This window comes from Cotesia typhae, unplaced genomic scaffold (genome assembly GCF_013202065.1).
Source record: "Cotesia typhae breed Kobodo isofemale line unplaced genomic scaffold, CoteBio_Ctyphae contig_119, whole genome shotgun sequence".
NCBI classification, from domain to species: domain Eukaryota; kingdom Metazoa; phylum Arthropoda; class Insecta; order Hymenoptera; family Braconidae; genus Cotesia; species Cotesia typhae.
Window position 1 is genome coordinate 1,956,027 of NW_027423712.1, and position 23,203 is coordinate 1,979,229.

The window sequence follows — 23,203 nt, forward strand, 5'->3', positions numbered from 1 at the left end:
TTATCTCGACAAATTTCAATTCCAATTACCCATAAAAAATTATTATCCTGCTCAATACCATTCGTACCGATCCATGCAATCTACTTTGACTTATTTTAAAAAAGTTTTTCCTTTTTACCTTATTCCCAAGTCCATCGCAACAATATTTATTTCAAATATCAAAAATTAATTGCTAATTTTTTTTAAAACAAACTTTTTCAATTTCCTACTTCGTAAATAACATTTACCCTGCTATATCTGCTTCAACACTCAAACTATCACTTCTACCTATTTGTTTCTCGGAGAAAAAACCAATAAACAGGAGGCAAGTCTCGCTCAAAAGTGTAAGTCCCGCATACTTTGCTGGACAACAAAAATAATAATTTTTATGGAACTTATAACGAGGAGGCCACGTCAATGCTCATCAATAAAGATACCCTCGATCTCGATAGTTACCAAACCCTTCGGAGCACGTACTCTCGATATATATGTGTGCATACATAATACCTACAACATACGTACACGGAATACCTTCATATTCAAACTCCGTAGAGGCAAATAGACAGCCAAATACTCAGGTATAGTCTGTCTATCTACTAGAATTTCATACATATCATGTATAGTTTCGTGTTACGGTTATCCCCTAGGTTTATCTTTTTACTTTTGGGATAAGAGTTTACTTTTGGAAAATACATATGTCCCTAATTTTATATTTGTTCATTTTAATATTTATCCAATAAAAGAAGAGATGTATACATGGACAATTGCTCTTTTGTGATGTTTCATCAGCGAATTTGAGAAAAAATTAACGCCTTTGAAGCTGAAAATTCTTTTCTATATTTGAATAGTAACATGAAAAACACCAAAAAATCAAACCTTTCTTCAGACCACTCGCTCTAAGGTCAAAAATTCAAAAAAAATTATAGAAAGCTTTTTTTGCTGTAAATTTTTAGTATTAAGTATGACCATTAAAGTAATTCTGGGGCTCGTAGGCGTCCGTGAATTTTTGTCAACCTTTTGGGTGGTTGTGTAAAAAAATGTCAACTTCAAAGAAAGCTTTTGAACATTCTTTATGAATTTTTTTGTTAATTTTTGACTTGAGAATGGTCGTAAGGGTTCCCTTGGTCTGAAGGGTGGCTAAAATTTTGTTATATTTTCTTTGTTATTATTTAAAGATGAAAAAGAATTTTCAGCTTCAAAGGCAGACTCCTAAAATTTCTCACAATAAAAAATAAAGTTTCATATTTTTCATTGTGCATTCGATCAAAAGGAATAAAATGTCTAATATGTACTTCAAATCTTGGTTTATAGTCTAAATTCAATTATTTTGCATCCTTTGGGCCATGACCTTCGGAATATTTCAATTTTTCATTCTTATTTTTTCAATCAGTCAGATTCTATCATCAAACAAAACTACATTTTTTTTTTTATATTGACAACTCTAATCCAATCGGAAAAATTTTACCGACCTTTAGCCTTTCGCGTAGTTTTTCTTCTCTCCACTCGTCTCGGAGTCGCGCCTACACCTCCGCACTCCAAACAAAACAGAACAAAAAAGCGTTCTCACCGAAAGAGAGAGAAAAATGAGCGAGCATAAAGAGTAAGTAAAGAGTAAAGCCGGTTGTAGTTTGTAGAAGCGGTCGCTGGTCATGGCTTTAATAAGTGATGGGAGTACCAGTGAATCCCGTGTGCCAGAGCGAGACCCGGATAAAAAATACCATGGAAGAGGAATACCGGTGGAGAAAAAAACAAGAATGAATCCACAGTAAACTAGAAAGAGACCGATGACAAAATAAAAATGATTCACATTCATACACATACAAATATCCCCGTAAAAATGTACTGGAATCCCAGAACCTTTCTCTTGCACCTCCACACATTTAACAGTGACTCCCCTCACTTCTTCGCCTCTCTGGGTTTTTCTCTATCCGGTTATACCTTACCGTTCCACACCATGCTATGCCATGCAACGACATAACACACGTGAAATAAAGGCTTTCTGCTATACGTGCTACATTCTATATGCTACATCCGCTTACACTCGACGAAAAAGCGACTGAGTAGAGCAGATGAGAGGTAGAGGTAGAAGCTGGGCCGCGGATTCGAATGGAATATCATGTGCGGGTGGCAAACACTACACTGTATTGGTATTATATCGGTAGACGGGTTGCTTGTACATCCACAATATAACAATACATGTGTGCTGTCCATATGAGTGTACATCGATGCAAGAGAAGAGTAAGAGTAAGAGTGAGGAATTGAACGGTACGGAGAGACATTAAGAAAGGAGAGAAGCACACACACACACACACACTTTCGTGCAGTAGATGCTTCTACTGTACAGCAAAGTCGCGAGGGGAATTATTGCTGCGATAAAGAGAGAGGGAATTTGTGGAGAAGTGTGGAGTAGAGCTCGGTTGGGTGTGTTGGATCGGGTACCAAGTAGTATAAGCACAAGTAGTAGTAGTAGTAGCATCAGCAGCGGCGCCGTCGCGAGGTAGAGGGAGATGAAATGTCCGATGGGGTGGTCCGGCTCGTCAGTCATTCGTGCTCTGTCGTAGGGGTGAGTTCGCGTACTCCTTCTCTCAGTGTGTCACTTTACTCGGAACGATAAAAAGTTATCGCGTGCCGGTGACATAACACCACAAGATATCCCCGATATACGGTACACGGTTTACAGTATACGGTGCAAGATCCCTGCTCTGAGGAATTTCATTTTTTACATCCCATTCGTATTCGTATTTTTAAACGACGCGTGGACATTCGCAGATTTTGGTGGGATTGCAATTTAAGTTTATGTTTTGTTTTAAGGAGGGAGTTATTGCTATTGCTATTAATTATTTTGTTTATTGCTAAGAACGGTGGTTCTTTGTAGTACAATCTTTCTCGTCACGTGACCGTCTGGGAATGCTAGTCTTGTGCAATCATTTTTTGGAGTGATACTTACTACGAGGATCTTTTTAGTTTTCATTGCCAATTTTTGGGAGATTGATAGTAAGCGTGAATTTTTTTTAATTGTAGGAGGAATTTTATTAAGCAGGTAGTTGTTCTTTTTAATTTGTCTACTAATCCTAATTTTTTAAATTTTATACACGATTATAAAAATGGGTACGATAAATAAAATACATTGATAAAAACCTGAAATATTTTAGTTAAAAAAAAAAAATTAAATATACAATTTGAAACAATTGTGTGATTTTTTGTAAATGAAAAAAAAATGTTTTTTTTTAATACAAAAATTATCAAAGATAAATAATACAAATTGGAAACGAACTGGCGATTGTTTATTTTTAAAAATAAATTAAATACGTAAAAAAAAAAAAAATGAAAAAGAAAGTTTGTGAAGTATTTTATAAATTTTTTCAAGCACACAAATGTTATTAGTCAATTATTCTCCGTTGAATAAATAAAATAAATATTTTAAAAAAATTCCAAGTGATAGACTTTGTACACTCAGAGTTTACTCAGCAGTTCAGAGTAAATCTCAATACCGTTATGCGAGGTATCGGTTGTAGTGCAACACGAGTATAGCTCGCTACTTTCTTCGCGTTCTCTGTAATTTAAAGTTAACAACAAGTTAAAGTTTGAAATAATAATTTGAATTTAAATAGAGTCAAGCCACTACTTTGTAGTTTATAGTAAAGTCCAAGTCTAATACCGGATACTTGTTGTCAGTTTTCGAAATATAAAAGGAAGTCAGCCCGTGATAGAGCAATTAGCGAAAGTTTAACATTTAAACATCGACAACAATTAGTATTAATACTAGTTATAATAATAAGCATAGATGTAGATGTATGTGGCCACGTGCAGACAATTGCGCCGGCCCAGCACGAGAGTCATAGCCCACGCGTCTCCATCATGTAATATAATGCAGAGGCACTCCCTCTACTCGTTCGTAAGCTTAGCGCACTGAGTATGAGTTTTCGTGCGGGCTTTTGTGGAGCAGAACCCGCGAAAAAATAGCTAGCTACACTATTCAGTGGCACTTAGTTTTTCTCTATTAATAGACGGTCTATTGCCATTATGTGTACATTGGTATTGCGGCTAGCTTTTGCAATTTCAATTCCTATTTCAATGTGAATAATACACTGGAGAATAATATAGACATTGTCGCACAAGTTGTACTTTACTCTGGCTTTCTCAAGTTTCGTTGCATGATGCAATCATTACTATACCCTGCACGATCTGTCATAAGGAATTATTTCAAAGAATCGTAATAATAACAATAATAATAATAATAATAATAATAATAATAATAATAATAATAATAATAATAATAATAATAATAATAATAATAATAATAAGAGAGAGACAATGTCTCTCGATCGAGGCAAGGTTGAAACAGCGCATCTCACAACTTGGCTTGAAAATTGACATGTCCCGGAAACAGGTCTCCCGCATTCAGTGTGTGATTGAGTACGACACAACTCAAACAACATACACGCCCCGAATTCGGCGCATTGCTGCTGAACTTCGGTGGCGTCATCACACACTGAACAAGAGTACTCTTCATGTCATCAAGGAAGAGTCTCTTAATAAATTGCGGGCTCTAGTGGCTGCTAAAAAGTCATTAGAGAAAAGGCTGAAGCGGTTGGTCGACAACTCGTTGTTTCGATCCAGCCCTTCACGGTTTCTGACACCAAAGACCGATGTTACCGGGAATTATCCAACACCTGAGCGGGTGGAAGCTTTTGGACTGAGTTGTATGGAGATCAACCAAACGTGAACGCCAACACTCCAGCTCTGCACGACTTCAAAGTATTCTGTCGGGAACACCGTCGACAGAATGCTGATGAAGAGAGCCCTGCAGTCAGTGTGGATGAAGTTCGTTCAGCTCTAAATGGCAGCAAAAATTGGGCTGCCCCGGGACCAGACGGCATTAATGTCTTTTGGTGGAAGAAGTTTACTTCTACCCACCTCCATCTGGCCCGCATATTTACATCATACATTAGAGCTGACGATCCGATTCCGGACTGGCTTGTAGAAGGGCGAACCGTACTGATACCTAAAAAAGGTGACTTGTCTGACCCTAAGAATTTCAGGCCTATCACCTGCTTGAATGCGGTTTATAAAATTTTTACAAAAATTTTAAATAACCGTATCTTGCAGCAGATAGAGCCTGTATGGCAACAGATATATGAACAACGTGGCAGTAAAGAGGCCTGTCAGGTTGCAAGGAGAACCTGATAGTGGATCGATGCGTCTTACAAGATGCGATCTACTATCAACGCAACCTGTCAATGGCTTGGATTGACTATCGCAAGGCATTTGACTCAACTCCACATGAGTTGATTTTATATCTACTCAAATGCCTGGGAGTCAATCCCGAAATAGTGGAATGTATTCGGCGTACAATGCAGCTCTGGCGAACGCGATTTCACATTGGAAGTGGAAACGCATTGCACGTAACCGGAGTTGTAGAGTACAAACGAGGGGTCTTCCAAGGCGATTCCTTGAGCCCTCTGCTGTTTTGCATTTCACTGCTGCCTATATCTGTTGTTCTCCGTAAAACTCATGGGTACTCTGTGGGGCCTCCGGGTGATCGAAACTATTCGATTACCCATCTGCTTTACATGGATGATCTGAAGTTGTATAGCGCTGATAAAGATCATCTACAAGCGGCCCTCAACATCGTAGCAGAGTACACACGAGATGTCGGAATGTCTTTTGGGTTGGACAAGTGTGCGGTCGTACATCTGGCGAGGGTAAGTGCTCTGATACTGGTGATGATGTCGAATTAGTGGATGGGAGCGTCTTAAGCCAATTAGACGCCGGGGAGTTGTATAGATATCTAGGAATGGAAGAGCACCGCATGCATGCGGTCTCTGAAGTCGAACAACTCTCCAGAGCGAGTATGTTAGGAGACTCCGGAAAATTTGGTCCTCCGAACTTTCCGGCAAAAACAAAGTCTCAGCTACTAACATGCTCGCTGTCCCAGTCTTACTATACTCTTTCGGTGTCCTGAAATGGACCCGAAAGGATTTACGAGATCTCGACATCAAAACCCGTAAGATCATTAATATGAATCGGAGCATGCACCCCAATTCATCAGTCGCCAGATTATACCTCTCCCGGTCCATCGGTGGGAGAGGTTTGCAGAGTTTGGAGCGGCTTCACGACCGTTTGGTCCTGGGTTTAACTCACGAAGTTGTCAATTTCACTGCAGACGAGGATGACTTTCTTATGCAAATTGTACATAAACATGAAAATGCGCATAAGGGGTCATTCTTGTATAAGGCAGCAATATATGCGGCAAGAACCCTTGGTCTTGGAGAAATAAACGCTCTTATGGAACTCCGAAAGGAGGAATTTAAGAGCGTCATCAGGAACGCCGAGGAAAAACTACTCCTTGGCGAACTGATGGACAAGTCCATGCACAGCGTGTTCTTTAAACACGTGCGTGATCATGGCTTGTCCATCCAGCTGACGTTTTCCTTCTTAAAGTCAGCGGGCCTGATGTCCGAGACTGAAGGGTTCATATTTGCCTGCCAAGATGGTGTCATTAACACTCTTGAGTACCGTAGCAAGGTGCTCCAGGTGCAGCTTCCGGACACGTCCTGTAGGAGGTGTAGACAACATCCGGAGACGCTTATGCACCTTTTGTCGGCATGTCCAGTGCTGGCGAGAGGTGCATATATCCAGCGTCACAATGCTGCCCTGAGAGTACTGTACTACTATCTTCGTCATTGTTACGGTATTGACGTGACACCAGTGCTGCCTTATTTGCCAGGAGATATTCCCCAGGTTGTTGAGAATGACAGTTGCAAAATTTATTGGAACATGCCATTTGCAACAACCCGGCGGATAGATCACAACAAACCTGATATTGTGCTCTTCGACAAGGCCACTCGTGACATTTATGTCATTGAGTTCTCGGCCCCGGCTGAATACAACATCTCAGCCAAAGAAGAGCACAAAAGACAAATATATCAGGATCTCCTGTTTGAAATTGGCAAACTTTACCCAGGTTACCGTGTCAAGCTTGTCGTCCTGATTGTTGGCGTCCTAGGAGGGATGAAACAGTCTTTTGTATCCTCACTTGCCAAAGTTCCAGCTTGCTCATCAAAAGCTGAGTTCTTGGCAGTTAGGATGCAGAAGGCTGTTTTACTTGGTTCTCTCCGTCTCTTAAGGAAAATGACTTTGGCCTGCTGTGATCACTAACCGCCTTGTTGTGCGGAGTGGTCCAGCAGTAACGGATGGAGCTCAGGCTGGGCCCTCGGAGAATCGGACTCCGGGGATAACCCCCCTGAGCATTTAATAACAAAATAATAATAATATTAATAAATAATAATAAATTATTGTAATGACTTCCGTTGAAATTGAATTATTTTTAATTTTTAAATTTTATTTTATATGACAACTTTCTTTTATTTAATTTGTTGATAAATTACTTGAAATTTTTTTTTAAGAAAATTATTTTAATATAAAGTTATTTTTTTAAAAGGTTAATTGTCTGATTATGAAAACAATTTTTTCCTTAACAAAAAAAAAAATAATTACGTCAATTGTAAAAAATTAACAATAGCTAGTTAAAAATTTAAATTTCAATTGAAATAATAGCTTCCATACAAAAAATTACATACTACTTTTTAAATATAGCTTTGTAATTTTTTTTATGACTAATAACTTACAATTAAAGTCCAAAATTATTCCACTTATCAATTATTTCAATGATATTTTAAATAAAATAAATATCGAAACAAAATAAAATTTATCGTATGAAGAGAGCGTAAAAATGCTCACTAGTCCTTGAAGCTCAAAAGTAAAGTAATAGGTCATAAATAAATAATAAAAAGCAAATTTTAAACCTGTCAAAGTAAAAAATTCTTACCAAACTCCAAAAGACAACAAATAAATCAACCAAGACAATAAATCTCTGATTCTCATTACAAAAACCAACAGAGAACTAATTGGAGCGTGTTATAACGACAAATGAGTTTACAAAATATTTATCTTCTTAATCAAAATTTCTCGGTTCTTGTGCTGAGTGCAATCACGATATTGAATAAACGTAAACCTTACTCTGTATCTAATCTGGTGGAGGTAAACCCGAGAATAGGAAACAAGAGCGTAGAGTGTGGCTCCTGCTATATACAATATACAACATACGAGAGTTACTAAATATCTCGCAGTGTACAAGAGTCAGACTCCGCACAAACACCGCTCCTAAGTACAGAGGATTTAATTAAGACTTTGATCAAGTTGTATTGACCTAAACGTCATTTGACCAGCGATAGTGCTAGGGCTGTGCTGTACAAGTGACATTGCCCAGTGAAATAGAAAGACGAGGAGGAACTAAACGTGCATCATCCCATCATCTATCATGAATTAAATCCTACCTAACCCGTTAGATTTCTATTCATCTCTACTCTTTTAACTCTCACTCTACACTCAAGTCCAGTTTAGTTTAGTTTAGTTTAGTTTATTGTTATCTCATTAAATGGACCAGTCAATCTACAGCTTGACCAAATAGAGCCCCTTGTGCAGTAACAACCGCTAATTATGTCCATAACCAAATTTATCAAAACAATACCAATGTTATTAACTCCAATGTACAGCAGTTACAGTTTTATTATATTATATTATGTTTTATTAAATTTAGTTCAGTACACACAAACTACATTATACACTTATATGTCCGTCCCTGACCTCGTCGACATTTCCGGTAACAAGTTTACCGCCAAGGCCTTTCAGCTTTTACCTGTACTGATGCAGAAACTTCTCTGTACTTGTACTTGTGTATTTATACTTACAGAAAATCAAATATTTAATCAAAAAAACGATAACATACTTTCAAAATAATACACAGATACTAATTTATTTTGTTTCATATGAGCCGATCATTCAGTTAACCAAAATAAAATTGACATTTAGACGAGCTACTGTCTACAATTTACAATAGTATTGTATGATTGAGCCCAGTACGCTGTACAATTATTTAATTGCTTGGATTATCGACAGTAATACGACTCCGGTCGTTATATTTATTACATTTATTTTGTTTTATTTTATTCATAATGATAACTTGATATTTTTGATCCTATCATTATTAGAGAATTAATTACTTGCTGACTTTAAAAATCGAAATTATTCAGTTTTTTGGTGATTAACTTAGTTTGTAAATAATTGAAGGATTTAATGTGAAAGTAATTGATGGTTTGGATTTATTCATTTGTTTGGTTTTAAATTAATATTTTACATTTATTTGGAATATGTTATTTAATAAAATATCTGGTTAAAATTTTTACTGGATGATTATTATTATTAAAAGTTTCATTATTTCAAAAAAATTCTTAATTGTAATTGCCTTTGGACTTTTGAGTCAGAAATAAGAGTTACAATATTTTAATTTAAAGTTTTTATAAAAAAATAAACTACCATAAAAAAAATTTTCACTCGTAAAATTAAAAAAAAAAACTATTAATGCATTTAAAAAAAAATTTATCACTGATTGGTTTGTTACCAAAAAAAAAAAAAAAAAAAAAAAAAAAAAAAAATACTTTTCCAAAAAAAAAATTTCTAAAATTTTCACCTCTAAATAAAACGCTCAATATTTATTCTTTAAGTAAATAATCGCTCCCATAAAATACAAAATTTGACATCAGTATGTAAAATGTCTATAAAATATAAATAAAACCAGCATTCCTCGATTGTTACGTCGGCGCGTGAAAAATTAGCCAGACGAGATGTATAAAATAATGTTTGCGGCATAATTTTCAGTTTCTCAGTACGAGGGAGATAAAGTATCCAGCACACGCGGTCCACGACTAATATAATAATTCCGTGAGGAGATCAAACGGCTCTTACAACACCCATATTATATTATATACACATGTACCAAGAGTCAAGAGGATTAATTTCAAGTGTTCGCCACCGGCTTTGAGGACACTAAGTCAAACTTGCGGTCAATGATTATTAAGTAATAAAAAATGACCGATTGCAATACGGCGAACAACTCGCTCTTTCTGCACGCGCGTGACTCAATAATGACTTTAACAATCCCCAAATTTAATTCTAATTTACTTAATCTCAATTAAATTCAAGAACAACACTCTTTATTAGAATAATAATAATAATAATATAAATAATAATAATATCAACAATATAAAGAAGCTTACAACTGAAGTGAATATCAAAAAATATTGTCGAGTCTTGGAGTTCAGAAGAGTTTTTATTTCCCAAGCGAACCAAAGGGAATTGAGACCGCTCCCTACATTCTCTACCTTACTATAGTAAAATGCCTTTTTCCTAGATGTTTCAATACCCAGGAAATCCTCCTTCTTTCCTTCTCAGTTCCCTCCCTCGGCGGGACTGGATCTGCCAGAGCAAGGGGACGTAGTCCTTTTGCCAACCGAGTACAAGGGATCTCGGAAAATTGGGCGAGTGTAACAAAAAGGGAAAAAAGAGAATAAATTTAACTGTACATTGAACTCGACTTTGAATTTTCCATTAATTCCGCTCAAGTTTATGCTCCATAAACGGTCAACGTGATCTGGTCCATGACTTTGGGTTAAAATTTACATCGACATCGATAGCTTCATCTCATTTAATGATATCTTCCCTCAAGCAGAAGACACTGAAGAAAAATTTACTGTCTTATTATTATATATGTGAAGAACTGTCGAGTATTTTGATAGTTTGCTTCAGTCTTATTGCTCGCGAGTAACGAGTAGCTCAAGTGCAGCTACTGGTCTGCAACTTTTGATTAATATCAGCCTCGTACTTTTTGCGAGCAGCGTCACACTTTATGGTTTAATTTAATGGTTTACGACTTTGCTGGTCAGTTATTGGATCTGGATCGGAGCACACTCGAATCTTGAATACTGAGTCCTAAATTTACGATGGAGGGAAAGCGTGCGGGAGTAGAGTCTAATGCTAAGCCCGAGCGGCAGGTATACGTGTAGGTACCTTGTAGAACTAGAACCAAACGTTTATTTAATGTCTTCAGGCATGTCGAAATTTGTATAATCGGCCTGAGTTTTCAAGGGACCTAAAGAAAGGTTACCTTAGGTTTATTTAGTGTTGAACATTCCCTGACCACGTGTGGACCCGAACCAAGGATTCACAAGTTTGATCATCGCTCTAAAATTACACGAGATTTTTTATTTTTAAAATACAATTACAATTAAATTGATGAAGAAGTATAGACATTGCGATAAGTTTTATTGAAAAGCGGACAGTTGCAGTTAAAGTTGATAGGAGTATATTGCAATATATATATAGAATATTATCTGAAGAGTCGCCACTGGCGACACGACGTGTGCGTGACCCATACAAGCAACTACTTAACAGCTTAAACGAAGAGCGGCGTTTCAGTTGTTCCATTGACGAGCTCGTGATAACATTACGTCAATCGTAATATGAAAGTATAAGTGGCCACGTGTTGCCACTCGACTGCTATCAGGTTTTATGCATATAATATAATAAATATAAATATAAATACGTAATTCGATGCAATATTTTTATTTTATCTGATGACGGGATGACGAGCAGCGGGGACTTTTCGTCGAGAATAAGACATATTTTTTGTTTTTAATATAATTGTTTGTTTATTTATTTTTTTTTCCGCGGCTCTGGATTCTCAGTGATCAATAACAAGTGTTTCGATTACGAGCATTGAGCAGTGAAAGTGTTCGATCATGTGTAATATTTGTAATTTAAATAAATGGATAGTAAGTGTGGGATTATTGTTGTTAGTGACTGTTGACAACCGCACTAGGGCTTACTCCAATCAATGGATTGCTAAAATTTACGGTGGTCCTGCTGTTGCACAACAAGTTGCTTTGGAGCATGGATTTCATTATCGACATCAGGTATTTCTTGGTTTTTATTTTAGCGGGTGTCAATTAATATATATTATGATTTCGATTAAATATTTGATTATCTGAAGATTTATCATAATAATAAAAAAATTTTTTAACTAATTTTTATTGAGAAATTATCGGAAGTTTTTTATTAAAAAATTAGTTTTTATTTTTAAAGGTATTAAATTGTACATCAGTTGAATTCTTTGTTTTATTATTTATTTTTTTTATGAAACAAAGTGTAATTACTCGGTTTGTATTTATTTTTAAAATTATTTATTGAAGGTTATGACTATGGCAAAGATTTTAAAATCATATTGAAAGTGAAAGTAATTCTGTGAAATATTTAATTGAGTAAAATAATTATTTTTTACTCAAATATTTAAATTTTTAATAGAGTATTTTTGTTACATATGTACTGTTTGTTTTTTTTAATTTGAGAGTAAAAAAAAATACGTATTTGATCCGATAAAAAATATCATTTATTTACTCCAGTAAATTAAAAGCAAAAAAAAAATAAAAGTTTAACGCATTCTCAATGAGAAATGTTTACTTAAAAATTTTGTCGTTAAAAAACGTTTAAACCATCGCATGTATTTGTGAAATAAAATAAAATAACTACGAAATAGCAATTGAAAACATGCTGGGAAAATATTAATAAATAAATAAATAAAATTAACAATAAAGAGAAAAGAGGACCGGTAATCGTTATAAAAATTAATTAAATATTTTTAATATTAAAGTTCAAATTAATGCAAAAATGTTCGAGATGAAAAATACTTTTTTCTTTTTCTATCACTAAAAATGTAAAATAGTTTTATGTAAAAACTCATGAATCTTTTGATATTTTTTTTTTTGTAAATTCATTTTACACGGAAAAAAACATTAATCGTTATGTTATGCATAATCACGAAATGGGAATCACCTCTCGGAATATCGCTTTTTTTTGTATTACAATTCAAAGTCCAAGTGAAAATCAATTTTAGTAATGAGTTATGATAAATTGAAAACATTAAAAACTGTCTTTTATAATTTATTATTAATATTTATATGAATATAATACATAATATATAATATAATTTATACATTTATTCAGTTTTAAATGATTTCATTAAACTTCTCATTCTCCCGGCGGGATTCCCGTCTAGTCAGACGTCAATGTGTTTGCACAACATTTAAATACAGATAACAATTTAAACTTGCTTGGAAAAAATTAACATTACTAATTTATTTAAATATTTTATTATAAATAATATTTTTCCAATTTGTACCATTTACTATATTACGCATAACATTTACATACATATCAACAGAGATCAAAGTCTCATTTCATATCAATCAGATAAAGTTTACTCAAACGTTCGATTTCATGATGCGTAATCTCTGCTCAACAATAACCTCCAACCATTTATACACTCATACTTATATTATACATTATATTAGTATGAATATCAAACGTCAGAATGTTAAGTATTTTCTATTATACGGCGCTTCGGCGAATCTCCGATAATATTCAATAAATTCATATTTTCGAGTTTAACAATAAAAAAATTCACATATATATTTTTTTTTATTCCGTACTGCGTTTCGAGATAAAAATATTTTATATTTTAAATTCACGGTAATCCCGTTGGTGTGAATGAGCTGAATAAGTTTTATACAATATAAAAATAAATCCGTAACATTTTTTTAAGGTAAAAAAAGGCAAAAGGTAAAATCCGAAAAAATCTATTCATTTTTTAAAAACAATAAATTATATACTAAACTTTTTATAATCTACCAGATTATAATCAACTTATAAAATATAAAACACTTTTTATTTCATCGGAGCTTGATATTAATCGGGCTTTTTAAAATTTAATAAACTTTACCACCTAAATGGTCAATAAAAAAAAATACAGAGATATTTTTTATTAAACAATCAAAAATGAAGCGTCAATCAGTGAGATTCATTGACGTGTAAAAATTTTATCATGAATAAAGGCGGCGTTGAGTTGATTAAAATACTACTGAATGGATATTGGAGTTATGTTAAAAAAAAAAAAAAACCGCGCAATAATAGTTATCAATTTATTTATAGTTGATATTAGTACAGTATCTTAAATATTATATATTATAGAATAAGAGTATAAATAATGTATTATCAGACACTTATAGCCTCGAGTTCATGCATGAAGTTTTTCTTTATCGTGTGCATGAGTCGTCGCTCGGACGTTTTTTAAAATATCACTCGTTTACCTTGACGGTACGGCGATCACGTGTACCTTTATAGAACCAAGAAAATGTCATAGTCTCCGCTTTAAAAGCGTATACAAACATACACTTACATTGATGTTAAGATATATAAATTTGTGTGTGTGTGTGTGGAAGTTTCATCTGCCGGTAATCGCGGTATGATCAAAAAGCAACACTACTAATGTAATTGTTGGTTCTGCACTTTATACTTACCTGTATTGAGCATTGAATTTATCTATTGTCATTTCAGCTGGAACGTATGATACATAATATACCGTAAAAAAAATTGTTATTTTTTACTGTTATTATTTTATAACAACAACGGTACCAAAACCTAATGTCCGTTTTATCTTCTATCTTTTTTTAAATAGCTGTTATTTTTTATTTACAAATAGATACAATTTTTTAAAATTATTGTTTGTAGATAAATATTCTCAAGGTTCAATTTATAAAACTTTTATTTATTTGATGTTTATCGTAGATTTCGTAGAAATTTAAATATTGTATTCTTCTTTATGACGCAATTTTTGAAAAATTTTGCTATTTTCCATTTTAATAACATAGGAAAAATATTTTTAAACTTCGGAATTTTATATCTTGTGTAACGAACAACTTATCAGCTAGCATGATAAATATTGTAATAAAAAATTGAAGGTTCTACAAAAAAGGTATCTTATGATTTTTTAATAAATTTACTCTTTCAATAGTTTGAAGTTAAAGTCGGACATATCTTAAATTGCCAGTTTTTCTTTTATTTTTGAGATAAAAAATTTTTCCAAACGGCCTTTTTACTAATTAAATTTTAATTCACAAAAAAATGTATAAATGTTAAACTTTTAAATTCATATTTCCTACATTTTTATTCACTAAAAAAAAAAATATTCCAATTATTTTTCTCAAAAGACTAAACCCAACATTCGATGAAGGTTTTCAAACTTAATAGCTGATTAGATTTTCGTCTCAAACGTCAAAGTAATTGGATAAAGATCCGCCCATACATCCCACTGGAAATGCAAAAAACGTAAATGCTCTCCATTTTCACAAAGTGAATTTTTAATGACCAACGAAGCTCATTTTGGCTTGATTCAAAATAAATACCATTGCAAAAAAGCTTTTCATTAATGTTCAACTGAGCACATCACAGTAAACACGATATCTTTCAAAGGACTTGATCAAATGACCGGATTTTTCCTTGATATTAGATTAAAATCGTGAAAACATAACCCTATTGAATATCTCTTCGAAAATCGAGATTGTAAACACATTATCGTTAAAACCGACGAACATATTTCCATGGAACAAAAAAGCGGTTTATTTAAATTTCGTTCCGATTTGAAATATTAAACTCGTCTGTTATTAACAACGCTGATTAAATTTTATGATTAAAAATACTTATGAGGTACTGTACGCTTTTCGACTTTCATAAATTTTGGTATTATTACTCATATTCGCATACATACCGCAGTAAAGTAGCGCAGCAGTAGAATTTTTTTTTCATAAAAACGGAACAAAAGAGTGATTTTGTGTGTGAGTGTTTTTTTTTACGTTTTGTTTTTTAGTTTATATTTTTTTATTGGTATTCGAGCTGTGAAGCACTGTACTATACCTGAATTGCGATTTACGTTTTCTACGCTTAGTTACATAGGTTATTTGGTGTAGTAAGAGCAGAGAAGGTGATTTTTTTGTAGCGGAATTCGTTTTGTGTTTCGTCGAGTGAAAAAGATTTTTTAAAATCGAAATAAGGTCGAATAGAAAAATTGCTTAAATTCCAGGAATTCCGCAACACATCATGGAGAAAATGTATAAAATTTATACATATGATTTAAATATTCCATGGGTGGCTAAGTATTTGCTGGGTTAAGAATTTTTAATTTTTCTACACACAGTAAGAGTTGAACTTTTTTTTATCGCCGTGATTTATTTGCATAGAAGAACAAAAATGTATCTATTTCAGTAAAACTGTTGGAAGATTTCGCTGGAAACGTATAATTTAAGTGAAAGAAAAATAAAGTAAAACAATGGATAAGAGATTGGAAAAAGAGAATAATGAGAAGTAAAGAGAAAATAGAGTTAAAAAATTGTTTAATCGATTGAAATTCTCCTCTCGCGCCCATATAAAGCCGAGAGGAGTGGATTCGAGTATATGCGGTTGTCTATAAGCGATGGGCGACTTTCCAGTAACTTTCTGGTGAATAGAAGGTAAGGCACGATGCGATGTTATGGATATAAGCCATTTTATACCTTCTATGCTTCTGCAAAGGTCGTTTAGATTGATGTCTATAATGTCCAAAGTCTTAATACTAAATCCGAGTTAAGTACTTGAGATTCAGAACGACCGAATCTTTTCTGTGGCATGTTAACTAAACACTTCGAGTAGAAAAGTTCTTTTTTTATCCTCGAGACTGCGGCAAGACCTAGACTCCTTCTTCTTTAACTACTTCTACTGCTACTACTACTACTACTACTACTACTACTATTACTACTACTACTAATGCTACTAATATTACTGTAAGACTATATATTGTTGAACTAGACGGTCTTTATGTTACCTCAGGCAATCATAAAAGGTGCATGGAAATGAGGCTGAAATATCTTCATTTAGCTTCGGGCTGAATGAGTTTTCAAATTTTTCCTCCGGTAGATATCTTATCATAAAACTTGTCAGCTTTCAGGTATACTTTTTTTCTTTTGAATATCCGTTTCAAACTTTTTTATTTTTGTTGTATACTAATTTTATAAGATCATGCAGAATATCAATTTAAATCCCAGAAATTCTTTTTTTTTTTTTAATTAATTAAAAATAAATTTATAATCAATTTTAGAGAAAAATTACTAAACTGATAAAATAGTTTTAAATCAAATTTTTTATAATTTCTCTTGAACTTGAGCTTGTTGAAGTTACACAGAATAGTCAGACTAAAAATATAGCGACATTCAACGGTCATTTATTGGTCCTAAATGGCTGCAACAGTCGTTTTTAAAATAATAAAAGCAAAAGGGAAAAGTTGGCCCTTTAGAGCTTAACTAACTTTCAGTGAATGCATAAAAGTATAAAATCTTTTATTCTTCAAATATTCATGGTAAGTTTATGCTTACTGCCTTCGAATATTTTTAAAAATCTATAAAAGTCTAAAATCAGAATAAATTTTAATAAAAATTAAAATAAAAAGTTTTTTGAGTGTCAGAAAAAATAAAATATTCTTTTTTAAAGGAAATATAAACTTTTTGACTCATAAAAGTAAAAGTCATCCAACAATCGGTAGCAAAGTCATATTTCAAGATTCAACTCATGACTCAATCTAGTTTCTTCTAGCAATGACATTTCTTTTTAGTTCTTTTGTTATTTTGATCTATTCTACAAATATTATTCATCGAGAATTTCTAAAGAAATTACGCATTCTCTATTTCTTATTCTATATAAATTAATTTAATAAAAAAAAAAAAAATAAATCCCCCTATCAATTTTCAATCCAACACTTAGATGATCAAAAGTTAAATTAAAACGTAATTATTTCAGTACTAAAAAAGCGTAGATTTTTTTTTTCTAATCATTTTTTTTTATAAAAAGTAAACGTGGAGTTGCAGCTCGTCCTCAGGAGCCTTTTTTCCTCGATTGCTGTAGAAAAGTTACTTTTTATATTAGAGATATAACTTATAGATCGGAAAATCCACGTTTTTCCATTCTTTCATCATGCACTTCTTTTACTCGATGAATTTACTGATTAGAGAACTACTGTGGGTAAAAAAATTAAATGCAATTTGTCCTCAACGGTTTGCTCCAACAATTTTTATCTTGCCTCCGTTTAATATTATTCCCCTATATAATACCGAGGAACTGAAATAAATAAAATAAATAAAAACAAAAATTTATTTATGAAATAAATTTCTCGGTTCTCCATCAGTAAATCGGTCGGTTGCCTATCAGTTGTCTGATTTTTTCTTCAATTGCACAACCCAAATGTCAGTCACTTTGTTTCGCAATTTTAAGTCACGATAATATCAGTACAAGTTAACTCTTAAATTTAAATAATCAAAACAACAATTTTACAGTATCGAGCGGCAGTAAAGGTTCCGGCACCTTTTGTTCGACCCGCGACCAAGAGTTGAGTCTTAGACACGAAACTTAAAATTAAAGGCCTTGAACATAACAAATAGCTTTCATTGGAAACTAGACACCAGACAAAGTGAGTGAACTTTCCAATAGTTCATCGCACTTAGTTAAACTAAAATTGGTGCTTAAACTTTGAGAAACATTGTTAGCAAGAGTTAAGAGCAAAGAGTTAAAAGTAAAACATAATAGTTGCAAGCAGTAGATAAAAATTATTAAGATAATGTCAAAGAATATTCGACAGTGTAGTTTAATAGTGTGGCTGTGGCTGTTGCTCAAGTAAGAAGATGCTGTTTCCTATAATAACTTTATGTTATTATTTATTTTTATCTCAAACTTCTTTTAAGGGTCCATTAAACTCAAACTTTCGTTCTCTCTTCCTCATAGTAGATGCCGCTTTCTTCCCCTTCTTTTCTTTCTCCATCTTATTTTTCTCAGTTTCCATTTCCATCAAACAAATATTTTTAGATTGGATTAACTTGATAAAATTTAAAACCGAAAGAACCGACCAAAAGAAATTAAACTTGATTTATTTATGGATAAAATTTATCTCCCGGGTGTTAACAAACTCTGGTATAATCTTCGAAACATTACATATAGCCTAAGAAGAAATATTATACAATACGATTCTACACCCGGCGTGGGTGTTTTGTTGTACACTGCATGTAAATGTGTTAAATTCATATATATTTAAAGATAAAAAAAGAATGAAGTTGACTTATTGTCGTCAGGTGTCGGCAACATGCTCTGACAGCGTAAGCTTTGAAAAAATTTTAAATCTATTAATTATTTTTTATTTTTTATTTATATTTGTGTTTATAAATATTCATAAACTTATATTTTATTTAAACGTTTCTTAAGCTCAATCTTCATATTTATGTTGATGTTATGTCAATAAGATAACGTTACAATTATTAAATACACATATATATATATATATATTTAGTTCTATGCGTACATTGATTTTTGAAGTAGATTAAATTTATAATGAGAGAAAACACGTGGGTAAATACTCTTGCTCTTATTTTTACCGTTGTAAAAGGTAAATGAGTTTATATTTAATGTATGTAAAATAGATGAGTTTGAAATGATTTTTGAGGAATGAAAGCCAGGGATTTTAAGCTAAAAGTTAGACCCGTGTTTACAAACGCTAAATAATGTTCCGAGTGTTCGTTCATTAATATGCAAATGCTCCGGGCATTTTTCATCATCAGTTGGCGATATTTCTCCGTCTGGTTATAGTCAACATAATAAAACGTTTTGACGAAGGGTTTGTCACTACTCCGAATACATAAATAACCCTCGAGGGATAAATTGCAATTGCGTTGGTCATGGTCGATGACATAAATCCCTTTACTACATAATACTTCATGTTTAATTCTACAGCAGCGATTGATTTTCGTTGAATAAGATTTTAAAATTTTTAAATTTTGTGGTTTAAACATTTCAAATGCACACCACTTTATTTTTATTCGTCGACTTGGTTTGTCAATTATATTTTTTTTGTGGAATTTTTATGTGAAATTAGTTCAAAAATTACTTAGTCGTAATTAGAACTAAACTCTATAGAGCCACAAGATAATTGAGCAGTAATGCAACATTTAATCACCACTAATTCGAATTATGAATAACATAATGACTTTGAGAAATTTTGATGATTATTTGCTACTTAGTCTCTCAAAATAATTACTTTACTGCGTCGTTTAAATTAAATACATTGTATATAATAAATTGCTGAAATAATTACATTTCAATTAAGTATTATTACAAGTGTGTTTTTTATTTTACATAATTAAAATGACTGATTGTTATTACAGATAAATATTTATTTTCCTTGTAAATTTCAAGGAAAAATTCATATTTAAAAAATGATAATCTTAACCTTGAAATTTACTTAAGAAATATCGGGAGAATAAAATCTCACACTTTTAAAAACTCATTATTTATGATTAATGAATGAAGTCTGAGGTCTAACTGGCTATTAATGGCCAATATTAATTTTAATTTAAAAATATAGTTCATATCTTATCCACTTTTCAGCCCCGAGCTGCCTGAAATTAAAAAATGAATCAACTGATTCTTATCACGATTCGTTAGAATTTACTTTAAAGGGGGAAGTCCATGTAAAAGCTTCAAAATCGTTTATTTTTTAAAAATATTTTTAATGAAAGGTGATAAAATAATTTTATTGTGTTTAAACTTTAACACAATTTTATTGAACCTTTCTAGAGTACAAAAGTAATTTTTTTTTACTTTAAAAAAAAAGTCGACTTTTTGAAAATTTTACCTGGACTTCCCCTAAACCAGCGACTAAAAATTTAGTTACTACAACGTGAGTCATGCTTATTAAAGTGTCTTACTCTTGAATAATAATCATCAATCATCATTAGAATTTATATTCTGCTCAAGATTGGTAAATTTTTAATTTTTTCGTGTTAATTAAAAAAAAAACTTTAATATTTACTTTACATACGTTTATCACGGCATAAATCCGAAAAATCTCACAACGAGCGTAAACCTTCGCAGAGAGGCTTACATTGAAATCGCACAATAACCAACACGATATATCGTATATTAGTTAATAAATAGGATAATACCGAGTGATTGAATATTCAATGACATTATGTATCGTATATATACTGTATCCTGTATCTGACCATCATAAGCCGTGGATCGATACGAAGATTTTAACGATTATAAATTCCGTTTGGTGCGATGTACACCAACACAAATGACAAATAGATAATATATATATTGTAGATTGTAGATTGTAGATTGCAGGAGATAGATCGCCCCTCTAGTTAAGATCCAGAGTTTAGTTGTGTTGTGCTCGAGCGCACAGTATAATCATTGAATTGGCCGTAAGACAACGCCCGATTTCGCCAGTAGACACAGGCAATTTATGCAATCAGCTCAAGATTAAGCAAGCAGGATTTACGAGATTATATAGTCGAGCACTTAGGATAAAATGCTTAGGTCAGCTCATTATTATACGGCTCATCTTATTTTCTCCCCTCAATTATCGTTATCTTTCCTATTTATGCAATACCATTCATACTTATGCATTTAACTCAACTCTTTATTATTTTATTGCTATCTCAACTGTCTAAGATTCTTTCTTTACTCTAATTCATTAAGTCGTTAATTTATGGTAATTACTCACAGCCGGCTGTGACTGTTTTGACGACTAATTCCTATCATTATCATTTTATTTATTTATAATTGGATGATGAGAGATAAATAAATTCATATTTCCTTTTTCCCGATTCTTTTATTGTTATACTTAACAATAAATTGAATGTCTTCATAAAAGTGTGATACTATAATTATGATTATTATGAGGTCATACGATATTGTATTATATTATTAAGAATGTTTTGCCAACACGTATTAAAACACGTTAGACTTAGCACAAAAGCGGACCGAGAACAGACAAGAGTAATCGAACCGGGAAAAAGAGGATGAAAGAGAAGATATATGTATGGATATTATACGTTTGTACGTTCGGTTTTCACAGTGAAATATACTCTCGTATATTCTCATTGATTCTCACTCATGGTTCAGTAATCAACGGGTTTTAAAATGCGCATTCATGGATCATTAGCTACTTATTTGACTGTTGAATTTTTTCAAATATTTTTTTTTTTTATCTATTTTTAATAATTTATTTTATCTGTCATCAAATTTTTTGAATGAAATTTACTTGATACGAGTGTTTGATTTATTTAATATTACAATCATTGAGATAAATTTAGAATTAATATTAAATTCATTTCAACTCAGATAAGAATAATTGTATACGCTGCTCAAAAACCGTGATGAGTAATTATTTGCGTATAAGGTCGTGCTCTATCTTTATCTTTCTTATCTGAGAAAAATTTCGATTTACGGAGATCTAGATTAAACGTACAACTTAAATTTCTTTTGCATGACTTATAATACGAAATATTAGAGAGTGCTCTACGATCGAAAAAATTTTTTTGCCTTCTATTTACAACTTTTTTCTATTTTTATACTCTTGTTAAGTCAATGAAAATGAATTTTTTAATTTTTGGACTTTTTTAGAATTGCAAAAAAAAAATTAAAAAGAATAAAATGTTTGATATTTAAAAAAAATTAGATATATTTACAATTAAACAGGCATCGTTGAATAAATTTTATTTTTCGAGAGTTTATTTCTGAAATAATTTGTTTACTTAAAAGTCTACTCAATAGTATATTGATAATACAATTATTTTAGCGAAGATGAGCGAATAAAATTCTAGACTGAGCTAAAAATGTTCCTGGATGTGTTTATATAATTTTTTCTTAGAAATTCTCACTAATATATTTTGTTTACTTTTATTTTGTTTTACATTCAATAAATCTTTATTTTTTCTGGAGATTAAAATTTTTAGCAACTTATCATTTCGCTGAAAATTTATCACCTGAGAAATTTTTAAAGTCAATGGACAAAATTACTCGGTAAATTTATTTATAAAGTGTTAACTGAATTAGAGACTGTGAAAATTGTACTAAGCAGTATGTTTAATTTTAGAAGGTGTAAATAATAAAATATTCATCACATATGTTGTGGAAAATTATTACAAATAATTTAAAAAATCATCGAATATTTTAAAAAATTATTTATTACAATTTTTAAATCAAAAAGCAAATTTTATTTTTTTTTTTATCTTTTACCTACACTCAGAAATTTTATTTCTGTTCATGAGAAAAATAAAATGTTTGAAAATCAAACTTACTTTTTTTTTTTTCATTAAACGTACAATGTACACTGTACACAATTATTATCAATAATAATTGTTTCATTATCACAAATTTATCATGACCTCGGCAAATAACAAACAGCAATTATTTGTTACGTAGAGAATATAAATGAGTACTCGAGTAATTGCCAGAGATAATATTTATGTGCAAGCAAATAATAAATTTATTGTGTTTTCCGCAATAATAAACTCGATGGTACTTGTGAAATTGGTGGTGGGCATAAGGTGACTCATTGCTCATTAGTTATTGTCATTACTCATTAGTCATTTTATTACTAGCAATTATCGGGTGAGTTCAGAAAAAAAAAAAA

At 32.1% G+C, this 23,203-nt stretch overlaps 1 protein-coding gene across 4 annotated transcripts in view; it reads left to right on the forward strand.

Annotated features, from left to right (window-relative positions):
- Window positions 1-9,253: 9,253 nt before the first annotated feature.
- Window positions 9,254-23,203, forward strand: part of LOC141529513 (furin-like protease kpc-1) — an 83,829-nt gene continuing 69,879 nt past the window's right edge. For 2 of the 4 annotated variants that reach the window (XM_074246088.1, XM_074246097.1), the window contains exon 1: window positions 9,254-11,792. In XM_074246088.1, the coding sequence (XP_074102189.1) occupies window positions 11,619-11,792 (174 nt within the window). In that variant the 5' untranslated portion in view covers window positions 9,254-11,618. The remainder of the gene's footprint in view (window positions 11,793-23,203) is intronic. The other 2 variants (XR_012479601.1, XM_074246074.1) reach the window with 2 other exon arrangements.